Genomic DNA, 20,839 nt, shown 5'->3' with positions numbered 1-20,839 from the left:
TGGTTATGTTGTAGATAGTATGGCTCAAGTTGTCGTCGTGGGTTGAGGTACTCTCAAGTGTTTTGGTACAATGGCTCTCTCCTATGTGCTCTCCTTTTCTTACACCTCGCCAAAGTCCCCTGCCTTGCTGGAGACGAGCAGGCCGACGATAAGACCGAAGAGGCCTAGGACGGAGCTGAAAATCTCGATGACTAGGATCTTGACGAAGAGTGTAGGGTCCGCGGCGTCAGCCAGCGCCGCACCACTACCGTTGATGCCCACCGCAACACCGCATACCAGGTTGCAAAACCCCACGGTTAGGCCCGACCAGAACAGAGCGAAACCGGTGTAATATGTCTTAGCGTCGTACAGCTCCTCGCCCTGGATGCCGTTGAGCTTGGCCGAGAAGACGATGGACATGATGACGCCGTAGATGGCGACGACCTCGCAGAAGATGATGGAGATGAGGTTCTTGGTTCGGATTCGAGGGGCGCGGACACCGCCGCCGACAATCGAAGATCCAGTTATGAAGATACCCCTGGGGAGAACGATGTGTAAGTTTCTTGTACGACCTTATGCTCTGGAGAGATTCGCGTACCATGCTGCTCCCACTACCGACAGGCCAATGCACAGCGAGATGCCCAAGCTTGCCCAGCCTGTTGGGGACACGGATTCGAGAAAGGCGCCGACCTAGATGTGCGAGTGGGTCAGATAATCGTGCTCATCGGCTCGTGATCAAGTACCGTTGAGCTGGATTGACATACGTTGAAGGCCTCGCCGCTGCCAGTGAAGAGCATGTCTGGGACCCGGTTAGCTGGAACGCCGTGTACTCGAGGCTGGACTCGACCTGAACATACAAGCTCCCACAATGGCGAGGGCGCCGGTGGCGCCACCTAAAGAGTACTTCGTGCTCATCCTGGGTGATGGTGGAGAGCTTTGTTGAGGGGCTGGTAAAGAGGTTGGTTGATGGTAGAGAGCTGCAGAGGTTACGCGGACACAGCTCGACGACCAAGCTCCGAAGGGCAAACCGTCATCAACAACGATCGGTACAAAGTACCTTCGTCTCGTCACGTGGATGGCAGGCAGGCAGGCAAGAACACTTGCGACCCGCCTTTAGCCGGCGCCGGCTTTGTCATCCCGGCCCGTAGACTACCCCCTGGCCTTCTCCTCGGTGCCTATTTATACCACCAACTTGTCTCACTCACCGACGACGACAACCCCCGAAAGCAAACGACGGCACCTCAATACAAGATGGCGTCCAGCGGGCAGCAATACTACGAGCTTTACCGCCGTAGCAGGTACACTGCGCCGCCTTGCACTTTGCTAAACCCACATCGCGATGGCTAACAGGCATGCGCGCTGCGCTGAACAGCATCGGTGCCACTCTCACAGACACCCTCGATGACCTCATCACGGACACCCGCATCGACCCTCAGCTGGCGATGAAGATCCTGGCCAACTTCGACCGTGCAATTGCGGACGTGCTTCAGGAGAAGGTGAAGGCGCGGCTGACTTTTAAGGTACGGCAACCATGCTGCGAAGCGACCTTGGTCTGCCTCGGGAACCTGGAAGGCTGGCGAGGCATGCGCAGTGGTAGAAACATGGCTGACATGGAGATATCTATCCGTTTACAGGGCTCGCTCGACACTTACCGATTCTGCGACGAAGTCTGGACCTTCCTGATCAAGAACGTCCAGTTTAAGATGGAGAACGGCGGACAGGCTGTGGTCGCGGACAAGGTCAAGATCGTGAGCTGCAATGCGAAGCGTCCAGGCGAGGGACAGTAGCTGGTCTCGTTTTCATCAACGCCCGGTCACGTCTAGAGCATGACGGCGCTTGCAAGTCTCGATTCTTACAGGTTCGCGTGGCACTGTGGTGTGAGAGCGAACAGTGCGCAGGACTGTCGCGGAACCCATGCATGACTTTATTTCTACTTAGGCGTTGGGTTCACGGTGTCTTTTGCTAGGCGTTATGAGAAAGGTTTACCAGGGATAAAGGACTCGATGATTTTGGGACCATCTTGTCCCGTAGAGGTATCACAGATTGAAGAACAGGGTTGCTCGCTTTGGGCTTCCATCATAGCCATCTTGCCATCTCATGTCTGTTGCTGGTAATTGAGCTGTAATTTGTGACATGAGAATGTTTCCAGCAAAAGAGGCAGTAAGTGTATGTCCTACATTGTGTTCAGGATATATGCTCATGGCCATTCGCTGGTGATGGCCGGTTTCCCAGGGTCTGGGGAAAGGGGGAGCTCATTCCAGCACGGGCTTCTGCCAAACCACCAATGCAGCTTCATCTTCCCAGGCCCAAGCAACTTGAATTACACAGACGCAAATCAAGAACAAAACACCCGCCAATTTCACATAAACCACCTAGATACGCATCTATCTGTCTGCTCCCATCCCTGCCGACTCACACAATGCTTCGTCAGCGCCGCCCAGCCGGGGAAGAGCCAGATCCCTGTTCTGGCACAAGCGCCCCATGTCATGCTGGTGCATCAGAACCTGGCGTCATTACACAAAGGAGAGAAACGGCACCAGAGTCTTATCCAGGAGAGCAGCGTCCTCTTCTCAAAGGAAACATTGCCCAGACCGGAGACGCCGACAGGATGACCTGGGCTCAGAGCAACCACTGGATCGTGCTGGCGATCGCCAGTGGCGCATGCGCTGCTTTCAACGGCGTCTTTGCGAAGCTGTACGTTGCTGCTAGAGACCGTGATCATTATGGACTGGCTGGCTGACTACGGGATAGCACTACGGGTGAGGCCACCACAAGTTTTGCGCAGGGAATTGCCGGATTCCTCCATCTCGATTCTGTTGAGGGCATTTTCGAGTACATAGTCCGCGCTGTAAGCAGAGACACAATCAAGCATTGCATTTTGGTCATTATTACGCGACCTTCCTCATACGCTTGACCAATTCTTCTGCTTTACGTCGTCTATCCAATGACCAAGCTGACATCACACCCTAGGTCTTCTTCGGCCTGAACCTGCTTTTCAACGGAGTGATGTGGGCTTTGTTCACAAAGGCCCTCTCCCGAGGCAACTCGACAACACAGGTATCCATTATGAACACGTCGTCCAACTTCTTCATCACAGCTCTCCTCGGCCTCGTGATCTTCTCGGAATCTCTACCTCCTCTTTGGTGGGTTGGAGCCACATTCCTGGTCGCTGGCAATGTTATCATCGGTAGCAAGGACGAGGGCGAGAAGGCCGTGGGAGACGAGAGCAGTCAAGATGGTTCTCGCGGGTATGAGTCCGTACCACAGACGGATAATGATGCGGCTCCTGATCTGAAAGAGGACGAAGATGAGGACTTCATCCAGCTGGGAGATCTGGATGATTGAACGAGGCAGCATGTCGTAGTCCGGACATCGAACAGATGAGAGATGGACGGGCACTATGTCGTCGAAACCCGGCGAATTCTCACCTATCAGTTGTATATTGTCTCATCTTCCCTATAAGCTTGGTTTAATCTAGCCAAGGTATCTTGAGTCACCCTAAGTCAACGATAATTCACCCAGTCCAATATGTTGTGATGCCAAAGCCGTCCAAACAGAGCCCTGTTCAAGTTGCGCAGTTTTCCCCTTACTGTCCAACCATGTCTTCGCGCGAAATTGTATCCCCGCTGTAGAGGTGATCAATTTTGTCTACGAACCCGACGCGAAAAAGATGTGACAGATCAAGCAGGCTACAGTCTGTATCCATAGATCAAGAGATCATTTCTGGGGGGGGGGGGCACTGGTTGAGTTCGTCAAATTTTCCGTCTTTTTCATAGCTTCGTCGACTCTCAATCAGGCGACTCTCGAGCCGATATTCAGAGTAAGTCTCAGCCTGATATTGAATGCTTAGTGACTGAGCCAAAGAATTCTCTTCGTACAAAACGAAATCCAGAAAATATACGGTTGATTTCCGCTTTGTGAATTTGAAGGTCATCACGACTATGCTTGTTATCTTTAGGTTGCGATTCCTTTTCTTTGAGGCCACAACTATTGAAGAGATATTGTAACATATAGTCCCGAGCAAACGGCGGTGATGTTACAGAGTGCCAGGCAAAAGAGGCCGCAAGATCAAAGCACTTTGGGCCGTCGCCTTTTATCCAAGGTGCACACGGTTCCTGATGGGATGAAGAGAACGCCTCTGAATACGGGGCGAAACCTTCAGCCCGTCCAGGCCCCTCTTGGCAGAAGTACCGGGCAGAGAGACGCCTTCGTCGGTCAGGGCCTTTCTCAAATCAGCAACAGTAGCCGTCGAGGTTGAGGCCGGCGCCTCTATCTCCTCAAAGCTGCCAGGCAGTTAGCAAATATAACCCTAGACAGCAATTGTGCACACGTGGACTTACTAGTAAACACCGTAAGGCCCCGGCTTTCCAGCGGCTTTTGCGGCCTCGCCACCTGTAGGAGGAAAAATATCAGTAAAGTGGTTGGGAAGGTAAACTGGAGCCACAGGCACTCACCGTTGAGCTCCTGGCGGCCTATAAGCTTAAATTTCCCGGCTATGCCCTGCACGAAATCCGTCTCTCTGTACTCGGAGTTGGCGACAGGCGCCAGGTAACGTCCAGTCTTGGAGTTGATCATAAGTAGATAATCTTTGGTCGTGGTAAACATGCCATCGCCGAGGTTCAGAGTCGTAGCCATGACTTTCCGAATCAGATCCCCATCCTCGGTCATACCACTGTTGACATTGACGACAAGATCTGGGGTACGTTAGCGTCTTGGACTGACACGATGTGTTACTTTGTGCCCGCGAGGCCGAAGAGAGCCACTGAGAGGAATGAGTAGATATACCTGAGACTTCATAGATTCCAGGCGTTCCTTTGCTGATTGTCCCAGCCTCCAGCTTATTTAGCATGGTGACCTGCAATCTGTCAGTAAATGGTTTTCTCACTTGCTTGTGGAAAAGCCTGCGTTTAGTGGCCGCAGATACGTCTTAGGATCTGGCATCTGCACAAGCGCTCATCAGGTTGCAAGAAGGATCATTGTGAATTGACTCACCGTGGAAGCCTCCAGGTCGGTTGAGCGGATGACCAAGCCGGTGGCTGCTGGTAGCTTCGTGATTGCAGGCTCGAAATCGGGCCAGATATAGTAGAACTGGGCCCAAGTCCTCAGGGCAGAAGTCTCTTGCGAACTCAGACCATACAGTTTTGTCGTCGCACTCGAGATTTTAACCCAATCTGCCTGGTTCTTCGATGCCTCTAGGAGCAAACTGCTCATCTCATCAACATTGGCGGATATTGACTGACCCTCCGCGTACCACTTGGCAAAACTCTCACTCATAGTAGTAATAATCTTAGTCTCCTCAGCCGTGATGCCGGCAGTACTGGATAGAGCAGCAATCGTGCGTTCGGCAAGGGGAATGGCCTCGGTGGTTCCGATCTCCGTCGTCAGGCCCTTTTGGTCGTTCCAGACGCTTTCCGGGGCTTCGAGCGTCTGAGGGCTCAGAAAGCAACATAATTTCCTGAGAATGCCCTTTTGGCGACGTACCAACTTGGCGCCGCCACCCTCTACACAGACCTTGCAGTTGTCGAAACCTAGTCCGGTCAGTATACTCCAGGGTACGGAAAATAATGTGAGCCACTTAGGGAAACTTACCGCCTTCCTCAATGGATTTCTCCATAGCAGCCACATCAGAGTCGGTATATAGCAGCTTTGGTTTGCCATCTCCACCATCGCGGAAGATCTGGACAGTGTTCTCACCCTCCTTGGCTTCGAGCATGAGACCTTTGCCCTCTCCAATTGTCGCGGTGGCTTTTCCGAACTTGGCCAGGACCATATCAACGGCACCGACGGCCCGGGCTGCTCGAGCAACATCGGCGACGACGCTCAGCAGCGACACAACGTCCGCGAAGACGCTACCGGCCTTCTCGATATCATTGTCGTAGCTGAGCTCGTGAATGCTCTTGAATGATGGTGAGCGGACTGTCACGAGGTGGATGAGAATTGTCTTTTACTTACATCGAACGCTTTGAATGCATCTCGGCATCCGTCTCGTATTGTCTTGCCAAGACTAGCTTCGAACACTGATGTCAGGTGGCTCATTCCCATACATGTTACCTGAAGCTCTTTCATTTGTGGAGTGGCAAGGAACTTGAAAGCCCCGATAGCTTGGTTGATAATGTTTTTCATGACACCTGAACAGGCCTAGGTCAGCACATAGCTCATACACCTAAGATATAAACGGCAATAGGTGGCCCAGCCCATATAGCTACAACGGCATGCAGGTTATTACTTACCCATCCAGAACTGGTCTTCAAGGGGAATGTTCGACTCTGGGTTTCCAAAGAGCGGGTCGTTTGCGGTCTGACGCTTCGATGAGCTGCTACCGCTACCGCTTCCGCCGCCGCCGACTCCGCCGACATATCTGCAATGCCCAAATTAGCTGCTGAAGAATCACACAATAGCATCTACCTAAAGTGATGGTACAAGAGGATCCGTGACCATCGTCTGCCTCACAAGCTGCAACGCAAGAACAAATGTCGAGGCAGCTAGTGGACAGCTACAGACTTGGCAGAAAGCTGTGTTTGAGAAGGTAAGTATGATGCTTGAGCTACTTACTGGATCCCAGCAAATAGTCCTGATGCACAGGCAGCACCAGAGGGATTGGCAACGCAAGGCCCTTGACTGATCTTCCTGACGCAAATCTCCAGGGCATCCGAGGCGTTGAGACCGTTGCGGACTTCTGGTAGATCGAGGCAAAAGGCTGACCAAAGGTGAAGGATACATGTCTTATTGGAAGGGTTCGCGTCGCAGCCACTGGGGATCGTTGCGAAGGCACGAGCAACGATACAATCAGCAGAACCTAGACTGTCGATCATTGAGCCATTTCCCGAGACGGCAAAGTTGCATTGGGGAATGGCCACGTCGGATGTTGGCGGGGTTTTGCCGAAGGATGATGCTGTCAGGTTCGTTACTTGGGCCTGCGGGAAGTAGAGCGGTGTTTTGGTGGGCTGGACGACGAGCTTTCCAGAGTCATCGGCGTAAGCACAGAAGCCCGACTTGGTGGATGGCGAAAAGGTGAGAGGATCGCCAGAGGTGCCGGGCCTGTCGAGGGCATCTAGGGACGAGGCGAAGATAGCGAAGGGAGACCCTCCCTCAAGGGCCACCTTAGCAGTCAACAAGGTCAGTTGCCAGATGTTCTGGGTGTCTGATATTTAATTGTTAGCGGAATAACTCACATAAAACGTCTGGTTTTTGTCTAAGTTGCAGGCCCCAACTTTGACAGTCGATCCGTCAGAAGTATCCCAACAGCCACCCCCTGTGCCAGCAGGCTCAGCGACTCTGATCGAGGTAGTATCGGTAAAAGGTGTGCCGAGTTTGTGAAGACCATTAGTAATGTAGAATGTTGTTGCGAGATCACCCGTGTTGTTGCCATCTTGAGCAGACGAGGTCGCATCACTGCTGGCCAGGACAGGAGTGAAACTTGTGTTGTTCTGAGCGTCTTGAAGACTGGCCGCACAAGGCGTGGAGGTGTCGGTTCCAAAAAGTCTTATTTTTGTGCCGATAGTCTTCAGAATACATGTCAGCATTATATCTGTAGAGGAGAATTTCTTGTAAGAAGCTTGCTAACCCATTCAACTGTGTTGTCAGTCTGGCCTTGTACGACAGACGCTGACAGAACAGCAGCTACCTGGACACTCTCGAGGAGTGTCGGTAGTCTGACCATGGTGAGAGAATGACGGCTTGAGGAACGTGTGCAAATAAAGAGCGAATGGAAAGATTGAAACGAGAGTAACAAAAAGAATGAGCGGTTGTGAGGGACCTCGTCAGAAAAACACTGAAGCACATAGTGGCCGTCCAGAGTGAAGGACGTTGCCTTTTATCGTCCACAGCCTCATATTCATGAATCGTTCGTCAAATCATGGCCTTGCCTTTTTCTGGGCTCGCCCATAGAGCACAGACTATGAGCCTCTGGGGTAAACATGACGTTGGAAATTTCAACATCATGCGTGCACTTGAGCGTAGGGCTTAGTGGAGCGAACCCTGGATAAGCTGTGTTGCTAGGCCTTGGCTTTCCACCCAGCCTCTCCATGCCAGTGTTTCATATCTCAGCCTTGCAAGCTTGGTAGTCTGAATTCGGAAGTCGCTCTAGTCATTAGAGTTTGAGCTTCTGCACGATCAAGAGGAGGCTGTTCGTTGACAATTTAAAGGGTCCACGGATGGTTCGCGTTGACCCTGTAGTAGCTTCCGCCGAGACAGCCGGATCGTTCTTGAGGCTCCACAGAGAATTAATATATGAGCTGATCGAACGACTACGGGCAATCGTAGCTTGTTGTATGTATGCGCTAATGACTCTCTCAAAAGTCAAGAAGATACCGTTTGCGCGCCTTCAAGGTCCTTGATTATTTGCAACCGGGTCCCGGTACCTGACCCAGACTGGCCTTCACACGTTTAGGAAGCTATGATATGCTTGATTAGCAGAATTTGTACAGTACGGAGGTATGTATCAGTTTTAAAGGCAGAGACTGTTCGGATGGTCAGACCTCGACTAAGACGAGGAATGTACACAATGTCGTGGGCCAGATAGAGGCAAGAAAATGTGCTGCTGTAATTAAGACAACACACAGTCCGGGATAGTCGGCAGGTCGACCGTTGGATCACTGTTAGTTGCCGCTGCTCCGATTTGCATTTCAGGCCTTGGCAGGCGTGGCAGGGCATCTAGACCTGCTAACAAACTTTATTATTTCCCCTTTTAGAGCTGCCTACTTGCAACGCAGGTCATTGCTCTAACAACAACTTCCCTGTCCCTGCCCCTCCTACCCTTAGATCATCAACCTTATCGCCGCAGCCAACGCTGGCAGGGCAGTGCCTTGATCAGGCGAAAACTCAACAACAAGTCCATCAAATCGTCGCGCTCCCTGCTTGCTGTCTCAGACGATAGACTCCATACAGACATGGAGAGAGCTGTTCGATAATGACGGGCCCAGGGATTGCGCTCAGCCGGGTTGCCGCGTGCTCCTTCTGGAAGCCGCCAACTCGCCTAATTCCACAAGCACGATCTCTTCACTTGGCGCCTCCCTTTCTACTCGAAGATTATGTCCCTCGAGTATGGCTACTCACCTCTAGGCTGCAAGATCACCGTTGGAGCTAATGGTAGTAATTTCGGCAGTACATGACCTTGTCCTCGCGAGATGCCGCGTTGAAACGGTCAAGGGCCTACGCCCACCTACGCAACTGCAACCTCTGCCCGAGGCTCTGCGGCGTGAATCGATATGAAAAGACTGGCGTTTGCCTGGTCGGAACCGACGTGTTGGTCAATGTCATCGCACCACACTTTGGCGAAGAGCCATGCATCCAAGGGCACAATGGCTCTGGCTCGGTCTTCTTCTCAATGTGCAATCTGCGTTGCTCCTTCTGTCAAAACCATGATATATCGCACCAGAGAAATGGCTTTAACCTTACGCCCGAGCAGCTAGGCGACTGGTTTGTCAAGCTGCAGGAAGTTGGATCAACTCACAACATCAACCTTATCACTCCCGAGCATGTCGCTCCTCAGGTTGCGCTTGCAATCATGCACGCGAGAGAGCAGGGTCTCACTCTCCCGATCATATATAACACGTCGGCCTACGATTCTCTCGCATCCCTGGAGCTTCTCGATGGGCTGGTCGATATCTACCTCCCTGACTTCAAGGTATGGGAACCGGCTACCTCTCAGCGCCTGCTCAAAGCTCCGGATTATGCGGCCGCAGCGAGGGAGAGTATCAAGGCCATGCATGCCCAAGTGGGGGATCTATGCTTTACGGGTGACGGCATAGCGAAGACAGGCTTGTTGGTGCGGCATCTCGTCATGCCGGGCCTCGAAGCGGAGGGCAGCAGGATCATGCAGTTTCTGGCGGATGAGGTGTCCACTGATTGCTTCGTGAACATCATGGAACAGTATCACCCAGACGCACATGTTGGCAAATCCCGTCGAAAAACTGCCAGTGGAAAAGACAGGGACTCAGAGGGGCCCGGCGGCAGTGTCGATGTGCGATACTCTGACATCAATCGTGCCGTCACAAATGATGAGATATCTTCAGTTAGGCGCGCCGCCGAAGAGGCTGGACTTTGGCGTTTTTGTGATCCTCCAGGTAATTCACACTTTTCTCTGTCAAGTTTATCCAGGCCTCGAAGATTGCTGATTTCGCTCCAACACCAGGGCACGACGGCTTCAACATTTGAGTAACATTATCAATAAGAATGGTACACTAATGCGTCTTCATGCGCGCCGCAAACACCACCTGGAAGAACTCGAGCTGCTTTCGTGTCTGCCTCCCCTCAACCAATCGAGATTTTGCCTTTCACGTGTGACATGGGATATGCAAGACTCAAGTCGGGTCCAAACAAGCTATGACATTGTGCGAGTCCGCTTATCTCGTGACGTCAACTCAATTCGACTAGGCGTGGCATATGTATGCTTGAATTTGCCTGGGCTATTCATAAGTACAAAGATTCTGCGGCGGCTGAGGCTGAGCCGGGCGAGCATCACTATAGACTCAGATGCACTAGGCTAGAAGCATTCGTTGTCTTTGTCTCACCTCTCCAGGCCATTTGCCTCCTAATGAAAAGACTATGCTTACAAAACAAAAGAAAATAGACTACTACTGATCATGACTTATTGGGCCGATACTTCTGTAGGATCCAAGATCTCAGCGCCTGCCCAGATCCAACAATAAACCATTTCCAAGATACTATGACCATGTCACTACGAAAAACCTCAGCCCACCAGCATAGTGGGCCCGGATATAATTCAGCAATGGGCAACCTGATGCAGCAGATGGGGGATCTTAGCCTTCAGCCAGCCAGAAACGACTACATCATTAGCCAACCCAACCCGAACTTCTATTCAGCACCACCACGTAACTTCCGCAGCATGAGCTTCGACACTCAGCCCTTGATTGGAATGTCCAATGAGCGCTCTTATTTAGTCGAGAACCTCCGCCGGCAACATCAACGGGGTGAAAGGCTCTCTCATGCCCTCTACATCGTGGAAACACAGCTCCCGTCTGCAGAGAGCAAGGGCGAGGCCAGGAAACTACGAAAAGAAGCTGGACTGCTCAAGAGCAAGATCGCAGAGTCCCGCAAGCAGGAGCAACTCATCACAATGAGATTGAACGACCTACAGAACGAAGACCTCAAACACTTCTACCAGGCCCAGCAGACAAGTTTCTTTCCATATCCATATCCACCTTCACAGACTTGGGGCCAGCTTCCAGTACCATCGATGACGCCTTTAACACCAATATCGCCTCTCACGCCCTTGCCTGCTAGCATCTATAGCCCAGCGTCAATCCCGCCAAGTCCCTTGGATTCGCCCTTGCCTTTCAGCCCGACGTACTCGGTCGTGACTCCTGTCGTGCCGTACGAGGAGGGATCTCATATTATAGGTGACGATCAGGCGGTGTCTGTGCCAGAGACAACTGATCGTGACTCTCCAGTCAAGCTGGAAGAGTTCAGGAGGCCCAGCCTGCTGGCTGAACCGGTTCGAAGGTGGTCACTTGCTGACGCATTCTCCCCTTCGCCAAAAGACAAGAGAATGAGCATGCCTGGGCTGAAAACCATCTGGCACTTCCCATGATCTGGGTGGGAGATGTAGATTTGGAAGGTGTACCAGAGTTATGGAGTTCACTATCAAGCAAAATGTAGTTGACTTCAAACATGATCTCTTTCAAAGACGATCAAACCTTTATACCTAGCTCCAGTCAACGCGGTTGTTCTGCATGTCTCGGTGAGTGGTTCTCTCACTGACTAGGTGTTCTCTTCAAATAAAACTTCGCTTGGCCCATCTTCAGCCCATGACTAGGCCTGGTCTTTGGCCATAAAGCATGTCCATCCCCGTTCAGGCGAACTCGCCGAACTGGCCGTCATCGAAGCCTAAGTCTTTTGCGGTTTTCTGGTCTTGCTTGACCTCCTGAGCACTCGGCGGAGGGGCTAGAGAGAACCCTCCGCGTGAACCAGATGCAGGAGGAGGCGGTAGAGAGAACGAGGAAAGACCCGCGCTCGTGTCGGCGGGCTCGGCTTCTTGCTGCGGTCGTCGCCTCCCAAACTTACCACCGAGGTTCACCGTGATTGTCTCGCCCTCTTTCAAGGAGAGATCGCGTTTCTCTTCAGCGTCCTGCTTCTGTTTCTGCTGAGGAGTTGGAGCAGAAGGACCACCGTCCAGTCCGAGCCCCTTCCTTGCATCCTGCAGCGCAACACCGAAGTCAAAGGCTTCACTCCGCTCCTCGAAGCCGATGCCAAGGGTGGCCTTCCGCCCGCTGGGGTCCTGCACCCGCAGGGCGAAGAAGCGTGAGCTGTCGAGCGCGGGCTCTACGACGGCAGGCGTGGTGTAAGGGGCAGCGGCAAAGAGCTGCCCGCTTGATGTGTCCTCGAGGATAACATCTGTCTTGACCTTGTCATCCCCACTAGGCTGGGGCAAGGCGGTCTCGATGACCCGTAACCGACATGTGACTATGTGCCGCTTAGGATCCTCAGTCCATGTGGCTGCTGTGTAGCCCTTGGTCGAGGCCAGGGGCGGGATGTTGTAGACGTGGACGCTTGTTGCGATGAACAGGATGCGCTGGATAGCGTCTGTAGGCAGCTGCTGCCCTGTTGCTGGGTCAATGGTCTCCATCGTGGGCACAATTGATGAATATATTGATATTGCTTTTAAGTGAAAAGTAGAGGGGGGTAAGCTGGTGGAACAGGCACGAAACCAAGATTCAGGGGGATGTATCTAATGTATGGGTGATGGTGATCTGGCTGCTAGGTACCTAGGTCCCCTGGGGAGCTATCCCTGCAAAGCTACCCCTCCAAGGCCCGCATACGCGGAAGCCTGAAGTAGAAGGTGGTGAAAGAGTCCCAGGTGGCAGAACTCTGGGACTCCCAGGTACATGCGCAGGTCAACTTTGACTCACCTCATCCCACCTTGATTGACCCCAGCCTTTTCGAACACGAGAACAACATATTCAGACGTCTCTCCTCCGCCATAACCGTTCCTCACCGAAGTTTCCCAATCTCCTGTAAATTCAGCCAAGGTTACCTTTGAAATCACACCAAAGTCAACATACAGCAGGCTCGAAATGACCACGGACCGATTGAAGCCAGCCTTAGCGGGCAAAGACCTCCCAATACGGTCTCCCACACCAGTGACGGCGGTAAGGACCGAGGATGGCGAGGTCTTCGATCTGGTCGCAACCTACAATCGCCTTCTATCTGAGGACCAAGAACTCTCCATGCCTGTTGCCGCCATAGAAGCCCTCATCGAGCTCCTCAGCCACACCACAGCGTCCACAGTCTTCGAGACTATCGAGATCGTCAAGTCACAAATAGCACTCCTCAAGACCTCCGTGGCAAACCCAATACCCCCGACCGCGGGTGCAGAGCTCTTCATGAAGACCCTCCTCCGGTCCCTTAGGCAGGAGACAGGAGACCTGGGCTCCAAGATGCGCGTCGCAAGCAACTCGGAGATGAGCTTCGACGAGATGCGCCAGTACCTGGTCAGGAACAGCCGCAACTTTGCCGCGCAGGCCAAGGCGGCCCGCGTCGCTATCGCCGACGTGGGCGCGCGCTACGTCACGCCGGGCAGCACGGTCATGACGAGCGGCGGGAGCCGGTGCGTGAAGCAGCTGCTGCTCCGCGCCGCCGAGAGGAGGACGCAGCTGCACGGCAGCCCGGACTTCAGGGTGATCTACGTCATGGACGGCAGCGCCGACAGCGAGCCTGCCGTGAAGGCGCTGCGGCAGCGGGGCGTGCCGGTCTCCACCGTGGACGTCGCGAGCATGGCGCATGCCATGAAGCTGGGGAGGGTTGACAGGGTGTTTGTTGGCGCGGAGGCCGTCTGCCAGCGCGGAGGTGTCCTGAGCCGCATGGGCACCTACCAGCTCGCTATGGTTGCGAAAACCCTCAAGAAGGATTTCTACGTCGTCACGGAGACGCACAAGTTCGCCATGATTCTCCCAATGGACCAGACTGATGTGACCGGGCAGCTCGGTATCAAGCAGACTATTCTTGATTTCACAAAGGGCGGCGACTCGGACGCCCCAATAATCGAGTCTCCATCTCAGTGGCGGGCAGATTACACGGTGAGTCGAGACTTCTTCATCAACACGAGAGGATGCACTGACAACTCAATAGCCACCAGAGATGGTCAAGGCCTTCATCACAGAACAGGGTGTGAAGACTCCTGCGTCCATTCTAGACTTCGTTCTCAGCATTTACGCTTCATGAGTTCATTGCCTTACATGCGGCCAGGCCGCGGCACACTTCCGACGGAATAAGCCAGATGGCACTTCAAGAAGTTGTATTTCCATGGGCGCTGAGACGTTGATCGATCAGCGTATGGGAAACGGCTTGATCTTGCTCCACATTCGAATACTGCACGTCCACTGATGGTAGTATGTCGCAGTAAGTCACCCAATACCAATCCTTCAATAAGCACAGCAAATTGACTGAAACCCAGGCCGAAAAATAGTAATACTCAGACAGGTATTGGGTCCGTGAGATCAGATGACTCGATACAAATAAATACATGCAAAGCCCATTAGACATGTTGTTTTTCCGGAGCTTTTGTGACACCGAACCGAGATGCGAGTGACGGGAAGACCCCCTGACTCCATTGCCCCAGACTTCGTTCATCATTTCCACATGCAAGATTGATATGCGTGTACGGTGTGATTTGTTAAGCCAAGTTGAGTGGCAAAACGGTCCGTGATACTGAAGGTAAGCGCCCGTGTTGAAGCAGGCTTCTGGACGGACCAAGCAGAAAACATTATCAGGCAGGCATTTACTGAGCGTCTCGCACGAGCCTGGCTCCCACCCACGCAAACAAGTAATTGCGTTGGTACCAGTTAACGCTGGAACGAAGATGTCAGCACATGGAACTTGGCATTATTCTGCAGTTCAAGAGGAAACACTCACAATGACTTTCGCCCGGAAATTCGCGGGTGCGTGGCCCATGACCCACCCAGGACGATATTATGCTTCTCGTCAAAGAAGTCGGCTGCGGAAGGCGCGATTAGCTGACAGTCGTGGTCGTCTTAAGCCACTTATCTCATCGCAAGCACTCACAAGTATAGAGAGGATACAGGGCCATGGGCTCGAACTCAGGCCACCTCCGGAGTGGTGAGCTGGTCCACTCCCAGACGCCGCCCATCTCGCCCTGCCCGGCCAAGCGGTTGCCATTCGCCGTGATTGGAACCGGGTGCCAGTGTTGGAACCCGATGTTGGCGCCGTCGAGGTCGATGAAGAGATCGCTTTGATCCCCATCTCCCTCGGATTTTCCTGCAGCTCGTGATGGCGGCGTCTCTTCGACGCCGTCATTGCTGAGATGACTACAAAACGAGTTCTTAGTTAATACGTTGCGCTAGAAATGGATAATCAAGTCAATACGTCAAGCGGACGGGGCACGTACCCGTTCACAGCGGGGACCGTCTTCCCGAGTTTTCTCTCGGCCTCCTCTCTTTTCAGGATGTCGACGTGGTCGTAAATGCTGCGTGCCTCCTCGAAAGTTGGGATGCGCCCGCCCATCCAAGACGCACAGCCGGAGAGCTCGTTGTACGAGGCGGAGATAGGCCAGTCAAGGGCATACTCCAGAGGTACGAGGCCATAGACTGTCCGCACCGCCTTGTCCGAGAGGAAAGAGCTTGGCAGCGATGAGTGGCCGCTGTTGTGGCCGTTGGTGTGGGCATGGCCGTTGGCCTGAGTTGGGCCCGCGGACCCGTTCGCGGAGGCGTCGCCATTCAGCAGCTCGCCTGGCTTGACCTCTACCCAGGATGCTGGTAACTGCGACGTGTTTGTTGCGTACATATATTGCGCATACTGTCACAGTTCAGCATCCGCCGTCTTGGCTTCTTGGTGTGATGGCGGCTGCATCTTACCTCCTCGTTGGTGATGGCTCTCCCCTGGGCCTGGAAGGCATGCACTTTGACTTTCCTCCTTGGCTTCTCGTTGTCCCTACTCCTCGTCAGTAACTGTGGGGCACAAGAGAAATCTATTGGCTGGATTATCAATGTACCATCCATAATGGCGTTGAACATCGGTTCCGTCTTCCGGATCGTCCAAGCCAATGCTGATCTCCTTCGCTGGCACGTCAAACCATTCGTTCGAGACCCTTGCAGCTCTTGCTTTCTTGGCCAGCTCCTTGAAATCGGGATGCACCGTGTTTGGTGGTGGAAGTGTCTTCTCGCTTTGTAAGAGCATGTACAGCAACGTCTCTAGGTGCATGATCTCATGCTCAAAGCTGCACCAGATGGCTCTCCCTACGTCGCGCGGGATGCTTTCGGGCCCTCTGTCGTACAAGCTCCGCAGCCGCTTGCGGACTTTATTTTGGTAAGTCACGATCTCATGAACCGGCGGCCACTCGGTTGGAGTTTCTGAGTGACTATGACATCTCTCGGGGTTATCGACATCCGGGTCGATGCCCCGTTCGAAGATGGAGGCGTACTCTTTGGGCTCGGTTGGTGGCGCTTTGGTTGTCTTATTGAGTTGGATATCCAGAAAAGTTGGTATATGCCCAATATAGAAAATGCAAGCGTTCCGAAGCCGAATTGGCCTGTCTAAAAGCTCCTCATGTGGGAGCATATCCCTGGTGACGGCATCCCATGCTGTCCAGATGCCCTCCCAGTCGCTCAAACTGGGCAGGGCGGACGATGCATAAGCAGATGGAAGTAAGCTAAATGGCATTTTTGGCTTGACTAGCATGTGGAGCCCTGCAGAGACGGTCAATCAGATGAGATCCAGGCCGTTGGGTCAGAAAGTTCGGGAACCAGTAGGCTCGAGCCTCTAAATAAGCATGCCTTGAGCCCAGAGTGCACAAGTCCGCCGAGCCCCGCAGCCGGGAGCATCAGCAGACACACGCATAGGCGGGGATTACATGCGTGAAGCAAGTTAGGGGGACCATTCCGCGAGAAGAAACGGGCCATGAGTGGTTGTAGTGTTCCAGAAACGTGGGGGAACGTCATCCTTTCTGACACAGTTGCTTTTAAAAGAAAAAGCAGCCGTCGGAGGGGTGGGCCGGGGTCGGACAATGATATAATTCGGAGGTAGTTGTGAACTCACCGTATTCCTCTCCCAAGGTCCACCGATCCGCTGTTGTCATACCGGCCAAACTCCATAGTTTCGTAGCGGCAGCTTGGGAATACTTTAGGCTCTGTTCGACCTGAATGCGTTCGTTGGCTTTGATTGTCTCCCCGAGAACTACCACGTCCCTTGTCGGCGCGTAGAAAGCTTGATGTCGGCCACCGTCAACATCGTACACATATTCGCCAATTACCTGCCAGTCTTGAAGGTTGAATGCTTCTTCGCCAAGAACTTGGTTGGCGTTGACCAGCCCATTAAGTATAAAGCTGCCAGAGTGTCTCAGCCGACATGTCAGTGTGGAAGAAGTTGGGGTACATCTTACTTGTGAGTGACACCGTCCCGATCTAAACAGGTTCCTCGATAATCAGTATGCCTCCAGTAGAATAATGCCTGCGGAACTGACCGTTGTACGCGTGACTATGGATGGGTTAGCGCTGTGCGAGAGCTTTGGTGTGCATGTGGCCGTCGACTTACTAGACCTTGGCCGGATCCATACACGAGTCCAAGCCAACCAACATTGTGTCACCTGGGCTCAGTACGTCTGCGAAGCCTCTCAGGAAATCCGACGCCTCGTCACGGAGAAAGTTGCCTACACCAGACTTAGCAATCACAGACTAGGGGGTCAGGGACAGTGCCTAGACACAACTAACCGATACTTGACCCAAGGGATAGAACGCATTTCTGGCGGCGAACGTTGGCTGGTCGCTTCAACCATTCTCTCCCGTCATCGTAGGTGCCCCAAAGCCCATGGCTTTTTACATGTTTGTAGGCAGGTAGCTGTGCAAGAGTTCTCTCAAGCTCTTGCCGGGACAGATCCAGAGCATAGTAGTCAATGCTCTTCCCGGCGCGTTCAAAGGCCTCGAGCAGCAGGTTGACCTTGCGCAAGTTACTACAAAATCAGCGCCAGGTACCATGCCAGACAAAGGGCGGGCTTTTCCGAGACATACCCACTCCCGAGCTCAATAAACATGGAACCGTCGGGAATGCTCTCTGCAACCTTGGAGGCCGAGTCCCTGAGGACTTGGATTTCATCATTTGTGAGGTAGTACTCATCTAGGTACGTGATCTAGCCTTAATTCAGTATGGGTTGAGGTTGGAGGCGATGGAGGGGTGAGCAGTACCGCCTCAAACAGCTGTAGACCTCGCTCGTCATACAGAAGTAGGGTTGGAAGCCTTCTGGGGCCATCGTGAGCTTTGAAGAGAGAATTTATCTCTTCTTTGATATTGAGCTCGACAGCGGCACAGCGAATGTCAATTATGTCCAAATCAGTGGAGGGGACTTCTGGTGGCGTTCCCGTCCTGCCGGCCTTGTGCACCGGGGCGACTCCATTCGAAACAACGGTAGTCTCTGTGGCCACAGTCATGGTTGCGTGGATTGTACGGTAATGGGAATATTGGGAACTAACGGCACGAAGGGGAGGCGTCGAACGGTGGCAAGCGAAGTGAGCAGTGCTTTTATATAAATAAAGGGACTTGAAAGTGACACGACGGTTTGCCGAGCAGCGATCCGAATTGGGGGCGACAAAAGGGTACCGATGAGGTATGCTCTCTGGCCCGTGTAAGAGCTAAATAAATGGTTGATTATATGGCAACGCTCCGTAGTGGAGTGGGTGTATTGAAGACCAAGTCGACCGAGGTCTCTGGCCTCGAGTTTCCCAAGGAAAAGGTACATGCGGCAGCTAGCCGGTGCCCCGGTGGCCTGCTCCGCCAAACATTGTAGCTTTGATCGCCCGTCCCCCGTGGGCGTGCCATGTTCATGTCATGCCATCCCAGCCCAGGCAGCGCATCGTGAAGCTGGGTTCCTCCATAGGGAAGAAGCCGTCGGGAGGTTGGCCCAATACTGTAGAGCGCGAGCGAGTGGGACGTGGGCAGTCGAGGGAGGCTGAGGGGTACCTCGACTAGGAAGGTACCTTGCCCCGCGACCTGGCACCGTGCAGCAGGGATGTACTGCGTTGTAGGTGCGTCGCTGCGAGACCGAAGAAGCCGCCTGTTCATGTGCTTGGTTCTGGCTGCCGCACCGCACTGCACAGCAGCGTGGCCAAATACTGTTTTGTAATGGGATGCAGGCAACGATGGGGTTGAAGGTCACTAAAGCTCACAAACTTGGAGGCATGGCGTGGGAGGTGAGGTCGGCCCAGCCAGTCAGCTTGCAGCCCCACGCCCGATGCAGCGCTAGCGTGAGCACACCCCTGACCCCCCAGCGCCCCCCCTGCCTGGTGGCCCAAGCTCCGCCGCTCAGGAACGTCAGTCACGTCAGCTCTCAGTTGGCCTGCGTTGGCCTGCTGCTTCTCGTCGCTGCCTCTCCTCTCCTCGGGCCCTTTTTTCCCTGTGGCCCTACTACTTTTAGTATCTGTTCTCGCTCTTCTCCATTCTTCCCCAGCCCATTGCCGGGCGCATCATCATGGATGCATCATCATCATCGTGCGCCCTTTTCTCCTCACGCAAAGTGGGCATCCCGTGTCATAGAGCTCGAGAATGCCACGATCCGCAGGGGTTCATCCTTGTGCCACCTGGCGCAATTTGTATCAGCTTCTGCTGCGGTACCATGGCCGACGATGCCCATGCTAGAATATAGCAATACCTGCTGTTACAATCCAAGCGCAGTGCTCTGGATCGTGACGTCCTCGTGCTTGGCTGGTCTGCCTGCGCCCGACGGCAACTCTACCCCTCACTACCCGCGAGCTTGACCCTCTCGGGCGGACGAACAGAGACTCCTGTTGCCCGGGCCATCACATGAACTGTGTGTGTACTACGCGGCACGGATGTGTTCACAGTACCCATATGCATGCATGGGCATATCGAGGGAATCCTCGTTTTTGGTCACGGTCCGAGAGAAAAGACAACGAGGCCCTCGTTGTGGGTGAGCTTCCGGGGATCGTCACACGAGGATTACCTGCCAAAGAGTGGGACAACCATGTACTCCGCAATCCGAGCTTCCCGTCACAGTAGTCTCCTACGTACAGCACGGTCTAGCAGGCTCCACCACCAGGTCAACAAGCTTGTGTCCTCCTCAGGGTGAACCTCACTTGCGGAGAGGCTTCCGGCACGCCAGGATCAGTCAGCCGTGCATGCCGTGTCCGATCCATCCAGGACGGCGGAAAGGCCCGACAGGTGGTGATCGTCTCGGACCAAGATTTAAGCTTCCAAGAGTGTTTAGTCTACATTGTGACAGACGACGTCAGAAGACAAAGATCGATATAGATCTTCCTCGCCCCTGTCATCAAAGGGGCGTGTCTTGCGATGCGACCCTCATGACTTGGGTGGCTGCAGAAGCCGTCTGCTCCTGCAGCATCAACGAAGGGATGCATGCATCTCACTGCGGGGCGAACCAAAGGTCCTGTACTTGGCGGCCTTCCCACGTTGCTGGTTCCTTCGACAAGACTCTCTGCCCCGAGACGCCAATCGAGATCGACATGTTCACCTCGGAGATTAAAAGAAGGGAGGCCAGTTGAGGTGATCCCTTTGGCCATCACGCAGACTCGAGTCAACGAGATCACCAACGAGGATCGATCTATCAGCGAGCTAAGCCCGAAAATCGATTCGGAGCTGGCTGGCGACCACTCACCGAAAACGCTAGGCATACTAATGGGAGCGCTTGTTGTGACGCCTAATGCAGATGCAGGTCGTAGTCTTTGGTAACATGGAATAGTTGCAGCACCGACAACGAGGTATTTGAAGAGGTCTGAATGTCCACCCGGGCATAAGGCTCTCGATGGGATCGGAGGTCCCGGTCCACAAATCCCGGCCCCACTCATCGGTCCCTCTCCACCTCCGGCGCCGGCTTCCTTGAATCTGCGTGCATCTCGCCGGGTACGTTGGATACGGCTAG

General features: G+C 53.6%; 9 protein-coding genes across 9 annotated transcripts; 5 read left to right on the top strand and 4 right to left on the bottom strand.

The window, feature by feature from the left end:
- Positions 1-99: 99 nt before the first annotated feature.
- J7T55_012629 (v-atpase proteolipid subunit) lies at positions 100-894 on the bottom strand (the record flags this gene model as incomplete). Its single annotated transcript, XM_053145277.1, has 4 exons — positions 100-517; positions 578-669; positions 744-778; positions 837-894. The coding sequence occupies 4 exons, from the start codon at positions 892-894 to the stop codon at positions 100-102; spliced, it is 603 nt and encodes a 200-aa protein (XP_052992021.1).
- A 51-nt stretch (positions 895-945) lies between these two features.
- Positions 946-1,766, top strand: J7T55_012628 (transcription initiation factor iia gamma chain; the record flags this gene model as incomplete). Its single annotated transcript, XM_053145276.1, has 3 exons — positions 946-1,277; positions 1,352-1,499; positions 1,614-1,766. The coding sequence occupies 3 exons, from the start codon at positions 946-948 to the stop codon at positions 1,764-1,766; spliced, it is 633 nt and encodes a 210-aa protein (XP_052992020.1).
- Positions 1,767-2,398: 632 nt separating this feature from the next.
- J7T55_012627 (uncharacterized protein) lies at positions 2,399-3,324 on the top strand (the record flags this gene model as incomplete). The annotated part of the gene is made up of 3 exons (XM_053145275.1): positions 2,399-2,673; positions 2,731-2,827; positions 2,950-3,324. The coding sequence occupies 3 exons, from the start codon at positions 2,399-2,401 to the stop codon at positions 3,322-3,324; spliced, it is 747 nt and encodes a 248-aa protein (XP_052992019.1).
- Positions 3,325-4,072: 748 nt separating this feature from the next.
- On the bottom strand, positions 4,073-7,639 carry J7T55_012626 (uncharacterized protein; the record flags this gene model as incomplete). Its single annotated transcript, XM_053145273.1, has 12 exons — positions 4,073-4,262; positions 4,320-4,371; positions 4,434-4,673; positions 4,765-4,834; positions 4,972-5,406; positions 5,461-5,507; positions 5,569-5,875; positions 5,932-6,107; positions 6,210-6,337; positions 6,532-7,120; positions 7,334-7,481; positions 7,544-7,639. The coding sequence occupies 12 exons, from the start codon at positions 7,637-7,639 to the stop codon at positions 4,073-4,075; spliced, it is 2,478 nt and encodes an 825-aa protein (XP_052992018.1).
- Positions 7,640-8,887: 1,248 nt separating this feature from the next.
- Positions 8,888-10,134, top strand: J7T55_012625 (pyruvate formate lyase activating enzyme; the record flags this gene model as incomplete). Its single annotated transcript, XM_053145272.1, has 3 exons — positions 8,888-8,917; positions 9,083-10,043; positions 10,112-10,134. The coding sequence occupies 3 exons, from the start codon at positions 8,888-8,890 to the stop codon at positions 10,132-10,134; spliced, it is 1,014 nt and encodes a 337-aa protein (XP_052992017.1).
- Positions 10,135-10,645: 511 nt separating this feature from the next.
- On the top strand, positions 10,646-11,530 carry J7T55_012624 (uncharacterized protein; the record flags this gene model as incomplete). Its single annotated transcript, XM_053145271.1, has 1 exon — positions 10,646-11,530. One exon carries the CDS (start codon positions 10,646-10,648, stop codon positions 11,528-11,530), a length of 885 nt encoding a protein of 294 aa, XP_052992016.1.
- A 261-nt stretch (positions 11,531-11,791) lies between these two features.
- J7T55_012623 (uncharacterized protein) lies at positions 11,792-12,565 on the bottom strand (the record flags this gene model as incomplete). The annotated part of the gene is made up of 1 exon (XM_053145270.1): positions 11,792-12,565. One exon carries the CDS (start codon positions 12,563-12,565, stop codon positions 11,792-11,794), a length of 774 nt encoding a protein of 257 aa, XP_052992015.1.
- Positions 12,566-13,013: 448 nt separating this feature from the next.
- Positions 13,014-14,160, top strand: J7T55_012622 (uncharacterized protein; the record flags this gene model as incomplete). Its single annotated transcript, XM_053145269.1, has 2 exons — positions 13,014-14,015; positions 14,068-14,160. The coding sequence occupies 2 exons, from the start codon at positions 13,014-13,016 to the stop codon at positions 14,158-14,160; spliced, it is 1,095 nt and encodes a 364-aa protein (XP_052992014.1).
- Positions 14,161-14,716: 556 nt separating this feature from the next.
- J7T55_012621 (uncharacterized protein) lies at positions 14,717-18,374 on the bottom strand (the record flags this gene model as incomplete). The annotated part of the gene is made up of 13 exons (XM_053145268.1): positions 14,717-14,786; positions 14,851-14,932; positions 15,001-15,263; positions 15,344-15,750; positions 15,810-15,885; positions 15,947-16,640; positions 16,990-17,276; positions 17,333-17,354; positions 17,414-17,427; positions 17,485-17,599; positions 17,661-17,899; positions 17,958-18,076; positions 18,132-18,374. 13 exons carry the CDS (start codon positions 18,372-18,374, stop codon positions 14,717-14,719), a joined length of 2,631 nt encoding a protein of 876 aa, XP_052992013.1.
- Between the last annotated feature and the right edge of the window lie 2,465 nt (positions 18,375-20,839).

The sequence above is a fragment of the Diaporthe amygdali genome, assembly GCF_026229845.1.
Source record: "Diaporthe amygdali strain CAA958 chromosome Unknown NODE_20_length_815715_cov_65_842320, whole genome shotgun sequence".
Taxonomy (NCBI): Eukaryota; Fungi; Ascomycota; class Sordariomycetes; order Diaporthales; family Diaporthaceae; genus Diaporthe; species Diaporthe amygdali.
This window is presented reverse-complemented; position numbering and strand designations above follow the sequence as displayed.